General features: G+C 41.5%; 2 protein-coding genes across 2 annotated transcripts in view; both read left to right on the top strand.

The window, feature by feature from the left end:
- Positions 1-22,678, top strand: part of ZFR2 (zinc finger RNA binding protein 2) — a 553,880-nt gene that overhangs the window by 272,791 nt on the left and 258,411 nt on the right. The gene's annotated exons all lie outside the window — the stretch shown is intronic.
- On the top strand, positions 3,910-5,789 carry LOC144798540 (uncharacterized). Its single transcript, XM_078669467.1, has one exon. The coding sequence runs from the start codon at positions 3,911-3,913 to the stop codon at positions 5,723-5,725; it is 1,815 nt and encodes a 604-aa protein (XP_078525593.1). The 5' UTR covers position 3,910; the 3' UTR covers positions 5,726-5,789.

The following is a 22,678-nucleotide window of genomic DNA, read 5'->3' as shown; positions in this document are numbered from 1 at the left end:
TAGAGAGGGCAAGCTAGGTGGAGTAACAAAGAGAGCTGCTAACTAGGGAACCAGGTTCGAGTCTGGAGGTGGGCTCAACATCCTGAGATTCGGGCAGATCACGTAACCTCCCAGTGGCTAAAAAAATGAATGTGCTCTGTGTAATGTAATTGGTTCTCATGTAAAGCGCTCCAATACTTAGGGGTCCGGTTGGCGCTATGTAAAGATGCAAAATAAAGAGCTAAAGAGAGGGGTTTTGAAAGAGATAAAGAAAGAGTGAAAAAAAGCGGTAATGTAAAAAAGACCTAAAGAGAGCGAGTCAGAGACAGGTACAGATACAGATACAATTTTGTGTTCCAGAAATTCGCAACTTTTTAAACACGGCCTTTTGGCCTTCCAGGAGCACTTGTATTTCGCCCTCGCCAAAGACGACGGTATAAACCCAGCCCCGCCGCCTTCACGCCTCACATAAATGTTTAAATCGGCCCATGAGCAAGGGCCCCCTCCCTGGCTAACGTGGGGTGGGCATCTGTGAAAGAGGCGCAATATTGTTTAATGCTGTGGGGGAGAGGAGCTGTTGAGGTCTGCGGTTTGTTAGCCTGCGGCCGCGCCCCATTACTTCACAGGTCTTTAAAAAGACCATTTACATAATAAGGCTTGAAATGCTCGCAATGCTTGGTTTTTGAATTAAGCTTCTTTGCTTACTGCGGTCCGTGAGCAAGGGCCCCCCTGCCTGGCTAACGTGTGGTGGGCGCCGGGTAAAGAGGCAGCATTGCCTGTGTTTAAATATTGATTCCATTTTTGAAATCGGCCCGTGAGCAAGGGCCCCCCTACCTGGCTAACGTGTGGTGGGCGCTGGGTAAAGAGGCAGCATTGCCTGTGTTTAAATATTGATTCCATTTCTGAAATCGGCCCGTGAGCAAGGGCCCCCCTGCCTGGCTAACGTATGGTGGGCGCGGGGTAAAGAGGCAGCATTGCCTGTGTTTAAATATTGATTCCATTTCTGAAATCGGCCCGTGAACAACGTATGGTGGGCGCGGGGTAAAGAGGCAGCATGCTTACAATAACTCCCTTGCACTCATCACCACACACAGACGCATTCACAAATACACACACCCACTCACGTTCATCAACACCCCGCAATCACACGGTTTCTGATTGTGCTGGCATTGAACTCGGCCCACAGTCATAACTCTTGCAGACATGCCGGAATGTGTGTGTGTTGGGGCGGGGGGAGTGTATGCTGCCTGCTTAGTTACATTATTCTCCCGTCTTGGCCGACTGAGAAACAAATTGCCGCAGTCCGTCACAGGTTTGGCCCACAAGCCCACCCACAGATGGGATGGACAGAGCGACGCGGACAGGCGGGGGCAGGAAGGGGGTAGAGACATTGTGGAATGAAGTGTGTCTGAGAGAGAGAACGAGAAAGATAAAGCTAGAGAGAATTAAAGAGAGTTGGGGAGAGAGAACGAGAAGGAAGAACGGCGATAAGTGGCTTGAGAGTGTTAAAGAGAGGGCAAGCTAGGTGGAGTAACAAAGAGAGCTGCTAACTAGGGAACCAGGTTCGAGTCTGGAGGTGGGCTCAACATCCTGAGATTCGGGCAGATCACGTAACCTCCCAGTGGCTAAAAAAATGAATGTGCTCTGTGTAATGTAATTGGTTCTCATGTAAAGCGCTCCAATACTTAGGGGTCCGGTTGGCGCTATGTAAAGATGCAAAATAAATAGCTTAAGAGAGGGGTTTTGAAAGAGATAAAGAAAGAGTGAAAAAAAGCGGTAGTTTAAAAAAGACCTAAAGAGAGCAAGTCAGAGACAGGTACAGATGCAATTTTGTGTTCCAGAAATTCGCAACTTTTTAAACACGGCCTTTTGGCCTTCCAGGAGCACTTGTATTTCGTCCTCGCCAAAGACAACGGTATAAACACAGCCCGGCACCTTCAAGCCTCACATAAAGGTGTGTGCCCCTTAAGCCCTTGGCTCGTTGGGGGGGTCAGCGAGAGAGAAATGTCTGTCCTCCGCCTGTACCTGAGGACCCCCCTGGCCCTGTCACTGCCCCCCCCCCCCATTAACTCAACCGTCGCCTGCGCCGACGGTGCAGTGAAGCCCAACTGATTCTCTGCCATCTCAATATATTTATTATCCTGCGCGCAAACACAGAGGCTTTTAGAAATGTAGTCGGGGCACAGGGCAAATAGAACTATAAACCAAAGCACACAGCAGCAGACCAAGGTTTCGCACATCAACTTTGCCTGTTTCAAAATTATTTGGTGGTGCTGCTACTCTCACCATCCGCTGCCAAGGATGTATATCAGAGCAATAGAAAAAAGGAGCAGAGAGGCGCACTCAATGAAATTAGTAATGTGAGAAGTCCATTAAATATGCAGATCTTCTGTTTTCTTGGATATATTCTTTATTTTCATTCACATAAAAACGGCACAGCCAACGCGTTTCATCCCCAATTGTGCCTAGGGAATTTCGTCAGGGCATATATGTAACGAACTGGTTGATGCGGTGGTCCTAGAGAAAAATGCTCTATGGAAGCTGATGTGGAAAAAGATCACAGTAGATCGCAGTGTTTTCCTGAGAAAAGTAAACCGCTCAAGTCCGGTTCGAATAGAAATTCGCGTCCCGCCGATTAGCTGAAGATGTGACTTGTAACGGACCAGGTGTCTGTTAATCCTGGGCCCATGTGGTATCTTGTGGGGACTTCAAGCTCGAAAAGTCGATCGGCGGGCTCCGGGCAAAATCCGGTATGTGTGGTCCCAGGTCTTCGCGTTATTGCGAACAGTACCTCTGATATGGTAACTATTCGCCGCTGCTCCTCCTCACGGATTAGTGGAAGAACTAGCTGCCTTCATTTCCACCACGATCTGAAGCAGCAGCTGCTACAAACAGGCTCAGCGATATATATATAAATATATTTATATTCATTTATATCCTCCAGAACGGCTTTCATCTCGATGAGCATTGGGCGCCTGCAATGCCTGTGGGTGTCAGATTGTTGCAATTAACTTGGCACAAAAAAAATTCCGTAGAGGAGCTGGCATGTGTGTTTGTCAATTGAAAAATGATGTTTTATAAAGGTCAAAAATATATAAAGGGCTGATTAAATCTTTTTTTTTTTAATGAGCTGAATACTAATATTAAGGTACGGATACAACATTCCATGTCCAATTGCCAATATCTTTTTGTTTTGTCATTTTATTTGAAAGCAGATAAATAACAATAAAAGACAATAAAAAATAACCAGGTATACAAATCAGTCTTACAGTAAACGTGACTGTCAGTGTAACACAGTTATTAACATTTTCCAAAATATGCTATACCGATAACCACGTTCTATTTAAATATTTCTATTGTTCTCAGAGGAGAAAAAAACAGCAGTGAAAACCAGCCTAGCTTTACTCAGAGCCGTGCCTTCATACTACGTGATTTGTGAGAAGTGCCCAAAACCATGAACATGTCACCCAGCTCTCACTTTCTTCAAATGACAACACATTGTTTCTAAATGTACTATGAAAAGTACCTTCCTTGTCTACAACGCCCAACACCCTCAGAAATCTCTCATAAATTACTCATACCTGGAGAATCACAAAACCTGCGATTCCAAAAACGTCTCTCTGTACCCCGCAGTTCAAGAGGTGTGCCTTGCACAGACCCTCCCTTTTCAGACAAATTTCCAAAAGTGCTGACTTAACCTTACAGACATCTAGGTCTCACGCCCCTGCCCTGGGGGGCTTTTAGCCTATTAGATCCTGTGACCAGAACTTGTTGTTTCTGTTACTCATTGCAACACAAGTGCGCTCTTCCCTGCTTGAACAGCAGTCACCTGACCATGAAAATATTGTCGTTCTCTTTATTTTCTCAACAGTACGCAACCGGTTTCTAAGTGTTTTTTTATTTTTTATTGATCTAGTGTGCGCAGAACAACATGCCCCGCAGAATAAAGACGGCAGAAGACTATGTGCTGGAAAACAAAGATTTCATGGTTGAAGAAGTGCGTGGGCAAAAGTTGTTAATTTGCAGGTTTTGCAGAGTGACTGTCCCAATAGTAACTGGGAAGACTGCAAGCCGTATTGCTGAACATCTTGTCACCAAGACCCACTTGAAATTGAAAGAGCCACCTAATAGCGACAGCCTATGCCAGATGTCTCTTGCTGAGACAATGACCCGCTTCAAAAGAAAACGTGAGGAAGAAAAGGATGTGGCACATGAATTTGTACGTGCCCTAGTGCAATCTGGAACCAGCCTACACCAAGCCGATGGACTGATTGGGAATCTATTCCGCAAGCGTTCACCAGCATTCAAAACATTACCAAAAGCAACACAAATGTATGAGAAATACCTACCAGAGGTGTTCCTTGCAGATATTGAACATATTTCAGATTTACTCCAAGGTGATGTAAAGATCGCTGTTACCATTGATGAAACCCCAGAGATGCGTGGCGACCCAGGAGTGGCAGTGCTAATCACATTTTGTGATGCAAAAAATGGATGGTACAGACGTACCATCATGGCAGATATGGATGTACTGGAAACATGCAATGCAGTGTCACTTGGAATGCTGCTTCAGAGAGTTCTTACCAAGTTCAACAAAGATTGGAGAGATATTGTTTGTATTTGCAGCGATTCAGCTACGTATATGAAAAAGTTATGTGATGACCTGTCAAAAGCAATACCTGAGCTGAAGTGTTTCCCTGTGAGAGATCCTTGCCACTTGCTAGATGGTATGCTGAAAGCAGCATTACAATCTTCTGAGCTAATGAAGAATGCTATTGATTTTGTAGTCCATTCAGGTGCACTGTTTCGTTATGCGCGGGAACTCAAACGCAAATATTTCTCATTTTGTGTTTTGTGTGGCAGCAAAGAAAGAGTCATCCCAACTGTGTCATTTAGTCGGTGGTTCTCAGTCCTAGAGGCCGTGAATGCAATATTATCTATGTGGCGACCCCTTACTGAATTTTTGCTTAGTGATGATGCAAAAGGCAAGAAATGTGAGGATCTTCGGGTGCATATTGATAGTGATGTCAAAAAAAGTACACTGTACTGCATCCTTAGATTTTTACAGGAAAACATGACTGCTGTAGTGGACATAATAAAAAAACTAGAGTCAGAAAGCACCCTTGTCTACCAAGTGTTCAGTATAATTGGCGTCAATGTCAAACATCTCCTCGAGAGTAGGCTAGACGACACTTTTAGTGACTTTGGCACGGCAACATGTTCCCTGTTAGAATGCTTGCCACTTGGGAAGCAAAGAAGTGTTGAAGACCAATTCAGGAAATTTTATTTTACCATGCATGAGAAATGGCTAGCTATGATGCATAGAAATGTCCCTTCACCAACCATGGCGTTTGAAGTCAATGAAGCCTCACTTTGGTACTCTGCACAAGTGTTAGATCCATTCCGTAAAGGGGAATTTTCTCCTGACTTTGCAAAGTACAGCTTCATTTTTGACCGCTTTAATACCTCTGAGGGCATGTGCACCCAGTTCAACGCATATGTTGCAGAACCTGTCCCAGAGAATGTCAACCTTGAGGTGCACCAGTACTGGCATGGAAAGCTACGTCAGTGGCCAGAGTTGGCAAATTGTGTACTGGCTGTTTTGGCGTTGCCAGTCTCAAGTGCCAATGTTGAGAGGGCGTTTTCACAAATAAAAGTGTACATGGGAAGGAAAGAGAGAGCGCGAATGACTAAAGAATCACTGAAGAAATATTGTATGGTGTACTACAATAAATTTGACTTGTAAAAATGTATTTGGACTTCATATACAGTTATGTACACTGTCTATATGCCATGCATCAATGAAGAAAGCCAGCAATAATAAAAGCAAAGCGTTCCATAAACACCGGAAAAACACAGTTTCAGTCGTTTTTTATGGCGCGAAAATTAGTAATCACTGAAAAGCACTGTTTTTTTCAGGTATTGAAATCACTGGAAAACACTGACAAAACACCACCAGAATTTACCCAAAATAGAAACTGAAAACAGGAAAGCCTAATTATAATTGTCGTTTTCCGAGGTCGGAACAGACCTCTCCAGCACCTCAACCACCTACTCAAGCCACTAAAGACCCTTTGGAGACACCTTCTGAGTCAACGACCAGGACACAACAACAGACCCCTCATGTTTTACAGGAGGGCAATGATGATGATGATGATGATGGTGGTGAGAGGGAAGAGGCTGAGCTGGATGATAGATCCATGCTTTCAGAATGGGACAACTACCAAATTCAGACGCCATCCCCCACTCCAGCTCCGCTAGATTCCCCACCAGTAGATATTGGCAGCTTTCATGCTCTCATGGAAAGAGCAGCGAAAAGATTCCAACTTCCCCTGACAAAAACCGAAGAAGATTGCTTCTTATATGATTTTAAAGAGCAGCCTCAAAAACAAGTGCGCACTATTCCCATCATTGATTTGATTTAGCAAGAAGGACTTAAAATCATTCAAAATCCTAATTCCATTCCAGCCATTCTACCGCGGCTGGACAAAAAGTACAAGGCCCCCGCAAATACACCTGCTTGTTTAATTTCTCAAAAAACAATGAGAGTTACTCCTTTGTGAACCCAAAGGGAATGGAGCATCAATATACGTTGAGTAAACAAGAATTTATCCCTTCGGGTAAGAATTATACCATTAGGTACCATCAACACACTCAACCATTAATCATTCGGTTACACCCATACAACCTGATGGACTACAGTGAAATACTCACAAAAAGATTTGATAATCAAAAAAGTTATATGAAAAAAAAAATATATATATATGTGTGTATATATACATATATATATATATATATATATATATATACTGTTTATTAAAAAGGTTTAAAAACACATATTTAAACAAGAAATTACATATACATCAAGTCAATTAACAAATAAGAATAATAATACGGCGAAACATACAATAATGCAGGAGAAATCACAACAAAAGACAATAAAATCTGTCTTATATTCAGTAAATTTAGAAACAGTTGATTCAACATAAGGTTTGGAAACACTTCCTCATCCCCTCATGAATGTTGACCACTCCAAATTTAACTTGCAATAAGGCGTCGACGCGTTTCGGCGGTATTTGAATTATTCTAACCACCTTCTTCAGGACAAATTAATATTACTTCTCCTTTTTAATCAGCATAACCTAATATAAAAATAAAATAATCATTTATCTCATTATCCCAAAACGATATACAGTTATTTACACAATTCAAATTTGTCATATTATTTCACTATCTAATACTATAAGAAGCTTGCAACCCTTCCAGTTGACATAATTCAAATATTCCATAGGGCACTTTATCTGCAGTATTCCATTGCACATGAGTTTCTACTGTGATATCTCTTGTCTTATTTCACTTAGCGCGACACATTTAAAGCAGACCATTATTTATTTCTTTTAATCACAAATATCTCATATTGTGTCACCAAGAACTTAACCTCTATCTGCTCTACTCGTTATATTCAGTACTACATCACATATTTCAATGTTGTTCCACATATTCTACTCCTCCCCATTTGTTATACCCTATTTTTTTATGATAATTTCACCGAGTTCATCATGTTCATTCATACAAATTCACCCCATTCTCTCTAGCTGATTACAACAGCGATGTCGTTGCACTCACCCATATTTTTGCACATATGTGTCGATATATGGTCATGGGTATCCTCTTAATTCTATATCGAGGACACTCTGTTTTCGGAAGATAAAACGGCAAGTATTAACACTAACAGAAATATATCCCCTGCATTTTTTAATTGGTTAACAGTTAAAAAGTTGTACCTACTTAAGCTTAAAATTCTCTTGGAGTCCGTGGGGTTACTTTCTTGTTTTTCCCTCACTTCCCAAAGACTGAATTTAGTGTTTCCTAATGTGCACAAAACAATGGATGCTATTAGATTAAAAGATTCCTCTCTCATTTCTACTTAATCCAATTTGCATATGGGATGCTTATCAAGTACCTTATATCGTGTCCGTGAATGGTGAGCTATTTCTCTTTCCACTCGGGTTGTAGGCCACTTCTTAATTTAAGGGTCCTTGCTAGTGCACACAGGAAGAGATATTTTTTGATTACCCCTGAAGACACTGAACATTTACGAGAGTTCCTTCCCACCCTTGTTCGTAAAAACCTCACCCTAAGGTCTCTATTTGCTCACCTTTATGGTATGGTTCCTTTTCGATTCATATGGGTTCTCGCCGCGGGTACTCAGGGTTTGTTGCTGAAATGGCGGCAAAGCACGGAAAACAAGCCGTCCGTTAGTCTTGTATAGTAACTGTAATTTCGTAGCAGTTAATAATTTATTTTGCTGTTTAAACTCTATATGCTTTTAGCTATTACTTATTAAACCGCACTTGCTGTCAGGAGCATTTTTATATTAACGGTTCTGATTACCCCACCACGCTTCTCATTTCAAGAAATCCCTCCGATTTCAAGGAGCGCATAAACGGACTTTGTCCACCGTGCCCTAGTTGCATTGTGAACAGCAGTATGATGCCTACCTTTTGTTTGGCGCACTGTGTTTCCCTGTCCGGCCTCGTTTGTTTCGTATAGTTTCGTTTTAAATTGTAAACGGAACAGCGCCAGGTGACGGGCTCTTTATGCCTCGTCAGAAATTGACGTCATTCTCAAGGGCCAGCGTTTTTCTAAAATTTAAAGTAACCACAACACCCTATTCTCGTGGCCAACTACATTGATAACGGTACAAGCGTTTACAAATACGTTATCTTAGTGCTCAAGTTTTATTCTATGGTTGAGTCTATTCTCTACTTAAGATGTCTCATTAGTTCACGACTTAGACTCCCATTTTATTTTATCATAAAACAAGATACAGCATCTTGCTCTGTTTTGTTACCAACAAAGTACCGTATCTTATTTTAATAGATGGAGTACAGAAGCGTGTTAAAAAAGTTTAATCCATTGGTATGACAGCATTTTTATTAATATTTCATCTTAATTTTACAACCTTCATTATTTAATTATTTAGAATTCTCAGTCTAAAGTAAAGCGAAGGCACCTGATCTCCTATCCACTGCCCCATTTATCATTATACTGCAATCCTCATCCAGTCTTCTTTACTGTTCAATCCATTATTCACTGTATCCAGAGTAGAAATATACCACTGCTCCCTGTTTTTACGCTTTAGCTCTATATTTCCTCCTCTTTTGGAGCATGTGATCTTTCCAACTATGAACCAAGTGAATTCTGTGTGTTTATGTTTGAGTTTGCCATAATGATCTACCATTGTGCATTGGATTTACATGTTTTAAGGGCTGACCTATGTTCAAGAAGACGTAGTCTCAATTCGCGGCCCGTCTCTCCAACATACGCCAAGCCACATGGACAACGAATTAAATACACTACATTGCTACTCCTGCAATTATTCAGAGTTTTGGACGTTATAGTATAGTTGTTATGGGTAAATGTTTTTGCCACACAACAATTTTCACAAATTGAGCAGTTACCACATCTGGCATTTCCAACTGCTTTAGCTCCAGTAATGGTTAGCTGACTGTTCTGGGTCCCTTCCCTATATGTATGAACTAAGTTATTGCGAAGGTTGTCATTCCGTCTGAATGCAAATATAGGTTTGGGAATTTTTACCTCCCTGCCGTCATTCAGAATATTCCAGTTAGAGTAGATCACGTTTTTTAGTCTATTGCTGATGTTTGAAAACTGACTAACAAACACCAACTTGGAGTCTGCGGGAACTTTAGTGGTTTTCTCATTAGGATCTGGGTTCAACACCACCTTGGAGTCTGCGGGAACTTAGTGGTTTTCTCATAAGGATCTGGGTTCAACATACTTTCTCTATTATAAAAACGTGCCCGTTTGCAAGAGTTCTTAATCAACTTCTTGGGGTACCCCCTATCTTTTAGTTTGGCCTTCAAGATTTCGGCATGTTTGAGGTAGTCTTCCATCTTTGTGCAATTTCTCCGGAGACGGAGAAATTGTCCAAACGGAACATTATCTCTTTGGGACCTTGGGTGGTATGATTTATAATGGAGGAGGGTGTTCTTATCTGTTAATTTGGTATATAATTCTACTTCTAAAAAGCCTTCCTCATTTTTGATCACGATGTCCAAAAAGTGTACAGAATTGGCATCGTATTCTGCTGTGAATCTAAGGTTACTATCGCCTAGATTAAGCCACTCCAAGAATTCCTTCAGGTTTTCCACATTACCTTGCCAAATGAAGAAGATGTCGTCAATGAAGCGGCGCCACATCCTGATGTTCTCAAAGAATGGCGCCGCCTCATTGAAGACATGCTTCTCTTCGAAGTGCGCCACATAAAGGCATGCCAGACTTGGGGCACATGTGGCTCCCATGCTGGTACCCTTTCGTTGAATGAAAAGGTCATCCTTGAACAAAAACATATTGTTCTTAAGCACTAGTTTTATGCATTGGGATATAAAGGTTTTATTAGCTCCATTGAGGTCCGCTGTTTCTAAGATGTCACTGATCACCTCTATGGTGTCGTCCTGTGGTATGTTTGTGTACAATGCCTCTATGTCGAGGGTCACCAGAATCTGGGTTTTAGAGTTATATGGTCCCCTCGATCATAGAGATAATATGGGCAGAGTCACAGACATAGGAACTTTGTTGAGTGACTAACGGTTTTAAGAAAGTATCTGCATATTGGCTCAATGGTTCCAACAAAGATCCAATGCAGCTCACTATGGGTCTCATTGGGGGATTATTCAAACATTTATGAATCTTCGGAAGGCCATAAATGGCTGCGATTCTGGCATTCGTGTTGTTTAAAAATTTATGTTCTTCTGCACAGATCCAGCCTTCATCTAAAGCTGTATTGATTTTCTGTAGTACTTACGATAGGAGGATACTGTCATTGCTGGATGTTAAGGAACACTATTCTAGAGTACCCTTTTCAAAACTAGAATCATTAAAAAGAGAAGTACTACAGAAAATCAATACAGCTTTAGATGAAGGCTGGATCTGTGCAGCAGAACATAAATTTTTAAACAACACGAATGCCAGAATCCCAGCCATTTATGGCCTTCCGAAGATTCATAAATGTTTGAATAATCCCCCAATGAGACCCATAGTGAGCTGCATTGGATCTTTGTTGGAACCATTGAGCCAATATGCAGATACTTTCTTAAAACCGTTAGTCACTCAACAAAGTTCCTATGTCCGGGACTCTGCCCATATTATCTCTATGATCGAGGGGACACCATATAACTCTGAAACCCAGATTCTGGTGACCCTCGACATAGAGGCATTGTACACAAACATACCACAGGACGTCACCATAGAGGTGATCAGTGACATCTTAGAAACAGCGGACCTCAATGGAGCTAATAAAACCTTTATATCCCAATGCATAAAACTAGTGCTTAAGAACAATGTTTTTGTTCAAGGATGACCTGTTCATTCAACGTAAGGGTACCAGCATGGCAGCCACATGTGCCCCAAGTCTGGCATGCCTTTATGTGGCGCACTTCGAAGAGAAGCATGTCTTCAATGAGGCGGCGCCATTCTTTGAGAACATCAGGATGTGGCGCCGCTTCATTGACGACATCTTCTTCATTTGGGAAGGTAATGTGGAAAACCTGAAGGAATTCTTGGAGTGGCTTAATCTAGGCGATAGTAACCTTAGATTCACAGCAGAATACGATGCCAATTCTGTACACTTTTTGGACATCGTGATCAAAAATGAGGAAGGCTTTTTAGAAGTAGAATTATATACTAAATTAACAGATAAGAACACCCTCCTCCATTATAAATCATACCACTCAAGGTCCCAAAGAGATAATGTTCCGTTTGGACAATTTCTCCGTCTCCGGAGAAATTGCACAAAGATGGAAGACTACCTCAAACATGCCGAAATCTTGAAGGCTAAACTAAAAGATAGGGGTTACCCCAAGAAGTTGATTAAGAACTCTTGCAAACGGGCACATTTTTATAATAGAGAAAGTATGTTGAACCCAGATCCTTATGAGAAAACCACTAAAGTTCCCGCAGACTCCAAGGTGGTGTTGAACCCAGATCCTAATGAGAAAACCACTGTAGTTCCCGCAGACTCCAAGTTGGTGTTTGTTAGTCAGTTTTCAAACATCAGCAATAGACTAAAAACGTGATCTACTCTAACTGGAATATTCTGAATGACGGCAGGGAGGTAAAAATTCCCAAACCTATATTTGCATTCAGACGGAATGACAACCTTCGCAATAACTTAGTTCATACATATAGGGAAGGGACCCAGAACAGTCAGCTAACCATTACTGGAGCTAAAGCAGTTGGAAATGCCAGATGTGGTAACTGCTCAATTTGTGAAAATTGTTGTGTGGCAAAAACATTTACCCATAACAACTATACTATAACGTCCAAAACTCTGAATAATTGCAGGAGTAGCAATGTAGTGTATTTAATTCGTTGTCCATGTGGCTTGGCGTATGTTGGAGAGACGGGCCGCGAATTGAGACTACGTCTTCTTGAACATAGGTCAGCCCTTAAAACATGTAAATCCAATAGACCAATGGTAGATCATTATGGCAAACTCAAACATAAACACACAGAATTCACTTGGTTCATAGTTGAAAAGATCACATGCTCCAAAAGAGGAGGAAATATAGAGCTAAAGCGTAAAAACAGGGAGCAGTGGTATATTTCTACTCTGGATACAGTGAATAATGGATTGAACAGTAAAGAAGACTGGATGAGGATTGCAGTATAATGATAAATGGGGCAGTGGATAAGAGATCAGGTGCCTTCGCTTTACCTTAGACTGAGAATTCTAAATAATTAAATAATGAAGGTTGTAAAATTAAGATGAAATATTAATAAAAATGCTGTCATACCAATGGATGAAACTTTTTTAACACGCTTCTGTACTCCATCTATTAAATTAAGATACGGTACTTTGTTGGTAACAAAACAGAGCAAGATGCTGTATCTTGTTTTATGATAAAATAAAATGGGAGTCTAAGTCGTGAACTAATGAGACACCTTAAGTAGAGAATAGACTCAATCATAGAATAAAACTCAAGCACTAAGATAACGTATTTGTAAACGCTTGTACTGTTATCAATGAAGTTGGCCACGAGAATAGGGTGTTGTGGTTACTTTAAATTTTAGAAAAACGCTGGCCCTTGAGAATGACGTCAATTTCTGACGAGGCATAAAGAGCCCGTCACCTGGCGTTGTTCCGTTTACAATTTAAAACAAAACTATACGAAACAAAGGAGGCCGGACGGGGAAACACAGTGCGCCAAACAAAAGGTAGGCATCATACCGCTGTTCACAATGCAACTAGGGCGCGGTGAACAAAGTCCGTTTATGCGCTCCTTGAAATCGGAGGGATTTCTTGAAATGAGAAGCGTGGTGGGGTAATCAGAACCGTTAATATAAAAATGCTCCTGACAGCAAGCGCGGCTTAATAAGTAATAGCTAAAAGCATATTGAGTTTAAACAGCAAAATAAATTATTAACTGCTACCAAATTACAGTTAATATACAAGACTAACGGACGGCTTGTTTTCCGTGTTTTGCCGCCATTTCAGCAACAAACCCTGAGTACCCGCGTGGAGAACCCATATGAATCGAAATGGAACCATACCATAAAGGTGAGAAAATAGAGACCTTAGGGTGAGGTTTTTACGAACAAGAGTGGGAAGGAACTCTCGTAAATGTTCAGTGTCTTCAGGGGTAATCAAAAAATATCTCTTCCTGTGTGCACTAGCAAGGACCCTTAAATTAAGAAGTGGCCTACAACCCGAGTGGAAAGAGAAATAGCTCACCATTCACGGACACGATATAAGGTACTTGATAAGCGTCCCATATGCAAATTGGATTAAGTAGAAATGAGAGAGGAATCTTTATAATCTAATAGCATCCATTGTTTTGTGCACATTAGGAAACACTAAATTCAGTCCTCGGGAAGTGAGGGAAAAACAAGAAAGTAACCCCACGGACTCCAAGAGAATTTTAAGCTTAAGTAGGTACAACTTTTTAACTGTTAACCAATTAAAAAATGCAGAGGATATATTTCTGTAAGTGTTAATACTTGCCGTTTTATCTTCCGAAAACAGAGAGTGTCCTCGATATAGAATTAAGAGGATACCCATGACCATATATCGACACATATGTGCAAACATTTGGGTGAGTGTAACGACACCGCTGTTGTAATCAGCTAGAGAGAATGGGGTGAATTTGTATGAATGAACATGATGAACTCGGTGAAATTCATAAAAACATAGGGTATAACAAATGGGGAGGAGTAGAATATGTGGAACAACATTGAAATATGTGATGTAGTACTGAATATAACGAGTAGAGCAGATAGAGGTTAAGTTCTTGGTGACACAATATGAGATATTTGTGATTAAAAGAAATAAATAATGGTCTGCTTTAAATGTGTCGCGCTAAGTGAAATAAGACAAGAGATAACACAGTAGAAACTCATGTGCAATGGAATACCGCAGATAAAGTGCCCTATGGAATATTTGAATTATGTCAACTGGAAGGGTTGCAAGCTTCTTATAGTATTAGATAGTGAAATAATATGACAAATTTGAATTGTGTAAATAACTGTATATCGTTTTGGGATAATGAGATAAATGATGATTTTATTTTTATATTAGGTTATGCTGATTAAAAAGGAGAAGTAATATTAATTTGTCCTGAAGAAGGTGGTTAGAATAATTCAAATACCGCCGAAACGCGTCGACGCCTTATTGCAAGTTAAATTTGGAGTGGTCAACATTCATGAGGGGATGAGGAAGTGTTTCCAAACCTTATGTTGAATCAACTGTTTCTAAATTGACTGAATATAAGACAGATTTTATTGTCTTTTGTTGTGATTTCTCCTGCATTATTGTATGTTTCGCCGTATTATTATTCTTATTTGTTAATTGACTTGATGTATATGTAATTTCTTGTTTAAATATGTGTTTTTAAACCTTTTTAATAAACAGTATATATATATATATATATATACACATATATATATATTTTTTTTTTTCATATAACTTTTTTGATTATCAAATCTTTTTGTGAGTATTTCACTGTAGTCCATCAGGTTGTATGGGTGTAACCGAATGATTAATGGTTGAGTGTGTTGATGTTTAATTTCTCAGACAAAGCCTGATCCCATCATTACTGAGGCGGCACAGCGCCGATCAAGAACTCCTTCATCTGCAATAGCCTCACCACCTGACCGTGAAAGTTGGCGCCTTGATGCTATAGGCATGACATTTTCAACAATGGCAGCAACAACAGTCCTTGCAGCCAATTCAATGGCCATTCTTGCCAGGTACGACCGGCAAATGTCTCTTCCACTGGTTTCCGCCTTTTGGCTGGGGCTGCAGTTCTCAGAAGACAGGGCTGGCTAAAGGCCACGTCTTTTCGTCAAGAGGTACAAACAAAAATATTAGACATGCCTTATGATGGGGAATCTTTGTTTGGCCAACATGTAGATGATGCCCTTCAGACAATAAAGAAAGACACCGACAGGGCCCGTGCTCTTGGAACTCTCCAATTTAAAAGGCAAACTTGTCGAGGTGCAAGAGGTCGTGGGTCCTCTTCCTCCTTTCGAGGTACTTCCAGTCAATATAAACTAGGGCAACAACGATATTCCTCCCAGAGTCAGCCATCGTACAGGCAGCAATACTCTTCATCCTACAGACAATACAGAGGTAAATCCTCTTCCAGAGGAAAGGACTCTTCCAAGAAACAATGACTTTCATCACAAACCATTTCTAGCCCCTTCTGAATGGTTCACGGGTGGAAGGTCGAATCTCACACTTTTACTCAAAATGGTCACTAATTACTACAGATCAGTGAGTCTCAGGGGACATGTATTAGAATTCCTCAAAATTCCTCCCAATTCTCCACCAAGAGGTCCACCTCCTGCCCATCTGAAGGAACTTTTAAACCAACTCACAATTCTAATAAGGAACGGTGCGATCGAAGGGGTGCCAAAACTCAAAAGGGGCAGAAGTTTTTATTCGAGGTTCTTCCTCATACAGAAAAAGTCAGGAGAATGGCGGCCTATTCTGGATCTACGTGCCTTAAACATATACATTAAAAAAAAAAACCTTTCGCATGTTGTCCCTTTAGGAGGTACTTCCTTTACTTTCTCAAGGAGAATATATGACAACTTTGGATCTCCAGGATGCTTATTTTCATCTACCAATTCTACAGAAAATTTCTCAGATTCAGTGTAGCCGGAAAGGACTTCCAATTCAAAGTTCTTCCTTTCGGACTTCGTTCCGCTCCCCGTGTGTTCACCAAGGTCCTCGCACCGGTGGCAGCTTACTTTCGCCTGCCAGGAGTTCAAATCTTTCCATACCTGGACGACTGCCTGCTAAAGGTACGGTTATTTGAGCAGGCTTCCAAACACACTAAAATCTGCAAGACCCTCTTTCAGTCCCTGGGCCTCACATTCAACATGGAAAAGTCTCAATTTCTCCCTGCTCAAAGCAGACTGTTCTTGGGAGCCATTCTAGACACCAAGCTAGCAAAAGCCTTTGTGTCGCATGAAAGACGTCTGCGTCTTCACAACTTAGCAGCCTCCCTTCTATTAAAAGAGTCCGCTTCTGTCCGACAGTTTAAATATTTCCTAGGGATGTTGTCCTCTTGAATCCCTCTTGTTCCTCACTGCTGGCTGAAAATGAGACCTATTCAGGAGGAGTTGGACAAACAATGGGCTCAAGTTTCAGGAACCTTCAACGATGTAGTCAGAGTCACATCTCGAATGAAAAAAGGTCTCATGTGGTGGACTCTCAAAAAGAATGTCTCTTCAGGTCGTCCGTTCCTGATGGACGCTCCAAGCTACACTCTCAAAACAGATGCATCTCTAGAAGACTGGGGTGCGCATCTTCAGGGATTAACAGTAAAAGGAAAGTGGAACAGTCAGCAAAAGACCTGGCACATCAATCTACTAGAATTGCTGGCCATTTATCTAGCTCTAAAAGCGCTCCGTTCCATCATACAAGGAGCATCAGTGTTGGTTCGAACGGACAACACAACGTGCATGCACTACATAAACAAGCACGGAGGCACAAGATCCATCCTACTGTCCCATCAGGCTCAGCAGATTTGGGATTGGTCGATTCAGCATCAGGTCATCCTTTCAGCATTGCATGTTCCGGGAGCGTCAAACAATCTTGCGGATTCTCTGAGCAGGTCTTCTACAACCAACCACGAGTGGGAGTTACGTCAACCCACACTGGATCACATTTTTCGGGTTTGGGGTCCCCCGAATCTGGATCTATTCGGAACACATCTGAACCGCAAATGCCTGTCCTATGCAAGTTGGCTTCCCCAACCAGAGTCATGTGGAAATGCATTTTTGAAGAATTGGTCGACAATATATGCCTCGCTTTTCCACCAATACCCCTAGTTCCCAGAGTTCTTCGGAAAATGAGGAAAGAACCCTGTCACTTTATTCTAATAGCTTCCAGATGGCCGAGACAAGTAAGGTTCACGGAACTCCTGCTCCTGTCACAGTGCGACCCGATCAATCTTCACCCACTTCTGAATCTTCTAACCATGGATCAGGGCCAAGTTTGTCATTCCGACGCAGCATCTCTACGCTTAGCGGCTTGGAACCTGAGCACTATGAATTTCTGAATTTGAACATTCCTGCGGATTGTAGGGAGGTCCTGGCAAAGGCAAAAGCACCTTCAACTGTGAAGACATACAAATTCAAATGGAAAAGATTCTGTCTATGGGTCAATGGTGCCCAGGTGCATCCTATACATTCCACGCCGGAGCAACTTTTGCCTTTCTTTTTACATTTGGCAAAGTCGGGACTCTCGTTTGCTACCTTAAAGGTTTTTCTAGCAGCAATCTCACGATTCCGTCAAGATGGCTCTAATTCTCTTTACTCTTCCAGAGTCATTCAACAATTTTTTAAAGGTCTTTTTCGGATGTTCCCACCAATTCGTCGACCACCTCCTCCTTGGCATTTAAACATTGTCTTGGCACAACTAATGAGACACCCATTTGAGCCATTCCATACAGCTGATCTTAAATACATTACCTGGAAAACTTCTCTACTTCTGGCTCTCACTTACTCAGTGACATTCAGGCGTTTACTACTAAACCGCCTTTCCTTCAGTTTACTAAGGACTCAGTCTTGCTCCGCACTAATCCAGCATTCATTCCTAAAGTGCCTTCGGACTTCCACCTCAACGAACCAGTTGTTTTAAAGAAATTTTTTCCTAATCCTCAGACACCAGCAGAGAGAGCACTTCATTCTTTGGATATTAAGAGGTGCCTAAAATTCTACCTTCAAAAGACGACTACTATACGTAAATCTGACCAACTTTTTGTGGCCTATGGGCGAATGCGGAAAGGACATCCAGTCACCAAACAAACAATTGCACGCTGGATATCTACTACAATTACCTTTTGCCTTCAGCAAGCGTGAAAATCTCTTACTGCATCTGTTAGAGCTCATTCTACTAGAAAAGTTTCCTCGTCTACAGCGCTGTTTGCGGCTGTGCCTCCATCACATTTGCAGAGCTGCAACATGGTCCAGCAAGCACACCTTTACGAGGCATTACTGTCTAGATGCTGCGGACAACACTGACTCAGCCGTGGGACAAGCAGTCCTTCAAAATCTCTTTAAAAAAGGTTAGCCTCTGTTGCTTTCCTCCTCCTGCATACAAGGTACTTTCTTTTTCTTCGGTGTATACTTCTGTCTTTTGTACTATTTGTGGTTATGGTTATCATTACCATTATTATTATTATTTATCATTAAGTGGAATGATAAGTACCTTGTATTATTCTAACTATACTGCTCACTACTCTTATTCAAGCATGTGAATCTATGAAATACACCCCAATACTGGAGAAGAACAAAAGTAACTTACCTGTAAACTGTTGTTCACCAGTATTGGTGTCTTTCATAGATTCACATGCGACTCACCCTCCTCCCCTCAGAGGCTGTCTCTCTTTGTCTCTTGGCTCTATATTACTCTGTGCTACGAAAATCTGAGGGCCTGAGCCTCTGAGAAGAACATTCTAAGAGGGTGCTGGCGCCTGATTGGCCGGAATTTGGACCAAAACATAATGACTAAGATATATCATAAAAGTGTATGTTGTCTATCTAGGAAAAACTCTATGGTTTTTGCTTTCTCTATGTATATATGCTTGTGTTATGGCTACATTGCTATATTATTTACGGTGGGACTCCCACTTCGACGACCGGGAATATTCAAGCATATGAATCTATGATAGACACCAATACTGGAGAACCACAGTTTTCAGGTAAGTAACTTTTGTTCTTCTTTATCAGAGACTGTTTTTGTGAATTTTAAGAAGACATTGAGAGAGTTGATCCATTCGTAGAAGTCCTCACAGATGTTAAGATCACCACTCCATAAGATGATATCATCTATATAGCATCGCCGCAGTTTGATATTGGCCTGGTAGGGGTTGTCGTTAGAGATATGAAGGCGTTCATTTTCCGCCATTTGGAGACAGGCCAGGCTGGGGGTAAAGTTGCTACACATCGAAGTCCTCTGGATCTGGTGGAACAGTACATCTTGGAATTGAATTTTTTTTTCTCTCAAGGCTATAGTTGCACATTCAGTTATAAAATTCACTGGAGTCGGGGACGTCCATGTTTCAGCCAAAAAGGCATGCTTCAATGGCTGTAAGTTTAGCGTCCTGTGGAATGTTCGTGTATAATGCCTCCTCATCCAGAGTCATCAAGAAGGGGTAATCAAGATAGTCCCTCTCTGCGATCAAGTTCAGGACATCTCTAGTATCTTTTAAGTAGGATGCAATTTTCTTCATTAGCGGTTGTAGGAAATAGTTGCAAAATTTACTCAGAGGTTCTAGAAGAGATCCATCACGGGGTGTGGGGGTTGTTAGTAGGGTTGCTTTCGACCCTATGGTTATTTGGAGGTTGCATCTGCCATAGGACAGTTGGCGGAGACATTCACGGTCGTAGTCGGTGATTTTGAGGATCACAGTGGCTCCTCCTTTTTGTCAGAGGGTTTGATAGTGATGGAATTATCATTAGCCATGTTCTGCCTGCTGTTGTTTCCTGGAAAGTCATATTGTGAAAAGGCCTGTCATTTTTCAGTTTGTATACAACTTAGATGGCAGCTTGTTCAAAGGTGAGAATTTCACATGGTATTAACCCCTCATGGGGAGGAAATTTAAATGGTGGATGTAGATCTGAGTCTTCTGTATCAGGCAATGTTTTATCCTGGAAATAGGCTTGGTGTCTGAGTTTTTTAAAGCAAATTATGTAGTTCTTTTGTCAGGCAAAACTTGTCTTCGTGCGGAGTCTGTACAAAGTCGAGCCACTTTTCAAGCTTTTTTTGTACCTTGGGTGTAAGAATTTTCAATTAGAGATTGACCCGTTGGTTCATCTTGCTTCTGAGTTGCATCTGTGGTTCGGGTGGTTCTTTCTACTGTACTCGTTTGTGCCCTTCCTCTTTTTCCTTTGCCCCTGTTCCAACCTCTTCCTAAAAAAAGGCTGTTGAGCAAAGTTGTGTTAATAGAATGAGGGTTGTTGTTCTTGAGATATATGGAAGAGGGGGTGCCAAGCTGGTGGTGGGCTGGATAAGGGCTAATGGGCTACCCGTACATTGATGATAGTGTACCTCTTTTTTTTCTATTGCTTCTACGGCTACCCCAGCTAACCCCAATAGATGTACTACTAAAGGACCCCTATTTACGTCTGTAGTTTGTGGAGTTGTCTTCTTAAGAGCTGTCACCCCCTGAAGCTTGATAATCTTCACTGTTGCAAGGGTAAACTTTCTCTTTATTACCCTTACTGCATCAGTGCAGGTGCAGTATTCTCTAAAGTAGTGGGCAGCCATGACCTAATGGTTTACTCGCATACTTCCAACAGGTAGGGTAAGCAAACCCGTTTCTGTCTTGATGAAATGCAGATTGAACCTCCTGGCAACTAAGGCATGAAACATGTTGACCCCACCATATCAAGTGGCCCATCCAGCATTGCAGCGCCAGCTTGACGAGTAGCACCGTTTGATGAAGCATGACACCTTTTGGGGTGTGTGAGGGCACTATGATCTGACCACTCGGATCCCCCGCAATCCTCTTGGTCAGGCTACTGATTCCATTCTAATTATGGGTTTCTTTTACCCTTCAAGAGGAACTACTCCATTGGTATGTTTGGTGACATTAGCTTGGGAGGAGTGGGGGTTTAGAACCTCATTGAATATTCCTCCTCGTGCCCCTTTTGATTATTTGAGTGTATGTATTTTACATAGTGGTGTCAGCAAGCATATGATCATTGTTAAAGTCACCAGGTTATTATACGTATTTATGTGTCAGTTTCTGTTGGGCTGGCTTATCATTGAGGGAACTCAACTGGTTTTTAGTACGGAATCTTAGGTATTGGTTATCATTCACGTTTTTTCTTACTCATTTGAAGCAACCCAAAGGAATACATAGAAAGCTGAGGTTGCCTCTTTACATCTGAATCATACTGGGTGATTACCAGCAAGCTAGTGGTAGACTGACAAATTGTTCAGTAACGGACTGTATTGGATAGTGGCTGACCAGATCTTGTTATGAATCTGTGTAAAATGTTGCCTGTATGACTGTGTGAGCTCAGATTGGGCTGGCTGTTCCATTGGGATGCATCAGTGCCAATTGAATGACTTTGATAACATTTTCTTTGTACATCTATGGTGTCACATCTAAGTAAAGCTCTTCTGAATGATTGGTATCAAAGTTGCTGAGACAGTATGGATGCTTTGTGTAAAGTGTACTGTTGGTGTAGAGTAAATCGTAACTATAATTTGATTGTAATCGGCTGTTGAGGTGGCTCCTCTAATCCAGCAATCTGACTCAGAGCAATTGATTGTACTGGTATCAGAGTTGTGTCTAATTTGTAATGTTTGTGAAGGTTGATGCTTAAGTTTTGGTAAATCTTATAAGCCGTGATCATGGTGTTCTGGTTGCATTTTATTTTATATGTGCAGTGCTGGGTGTTGAAAAACATTTGGTCTGCTCTGTTTTGTTCAATACTGTGCTGTCAATTGGGGGGGGGGGGCAAAGCCTACACTGCGTGCGGTTAAAGCAGTAACTCTTTGCCTGCTTCTTGGCTGTAGTACCTTTTTCTTTGCAGTATTATGTCGGGGCGGTCTAATGTCTACTCTTTCTGTAGGGTCAATGAAAAATGTGTGTGGATTTGATGTGTAGTTACTCCAGTATTGGAGCTTTCATAGATTCACATACCTGAATCATTCCCCGGCGTCGAGACGGAAGTCTCCGGTATATAAAAAGCAAAGCTTAGCAGTATAGCCAACTGAAAAGAGGCCTAGGCCCATTTCCCTTTTGCAACCCATAACCTTTGTTATGTAAAAAAAGGATCAAACTTTTCACTTATTCAATCAGAGCTCCTCACCCTCTAGAACACTCCTGAGAGAACCTTTTGCCCCACAGATTTTCTACCGGCACATTGTGCTAGGGAGTCACCTTTGAGCTCTGCTCAAACTCTACTATTCAGCTTTTCAGGAACTTGATTTCTTTCTATTTTCTCTTGGATTTGAGAATATTGTGACCTGTTCTCAACTACATTCTGTAGAATGTCTGGAAAAGAGAAGAAGGGTCTAATTAGAGATTGTGCTACCTGCTCTAAGAAGAGACTCTACACTGATGACCCACATGAAGACTGCATTTATTGTCTTTACCCGGACCACCAAGCCAAGGACTGCAAGGTATATCGCACTTTCTCTATCAGG

Source organism: Lissotriton helveticus, chromosome 12 (assembly GCF_964261635.1).
Source record: "Lissotriton helveticus chromosome 12, aLisHel1.1, whole genome shotgun sequence".
NCBI lineage: Eukaryota > Metazoa > Chordata > Amphibia > Caudata > Salamandridae > Lissotriton > Lissotriton helveticus.
The sequence above is the reverse complement of the archived record's forward strand: the minus strand, read 5'-3'. Positions and strand labels throughout refer to the sequence as shown.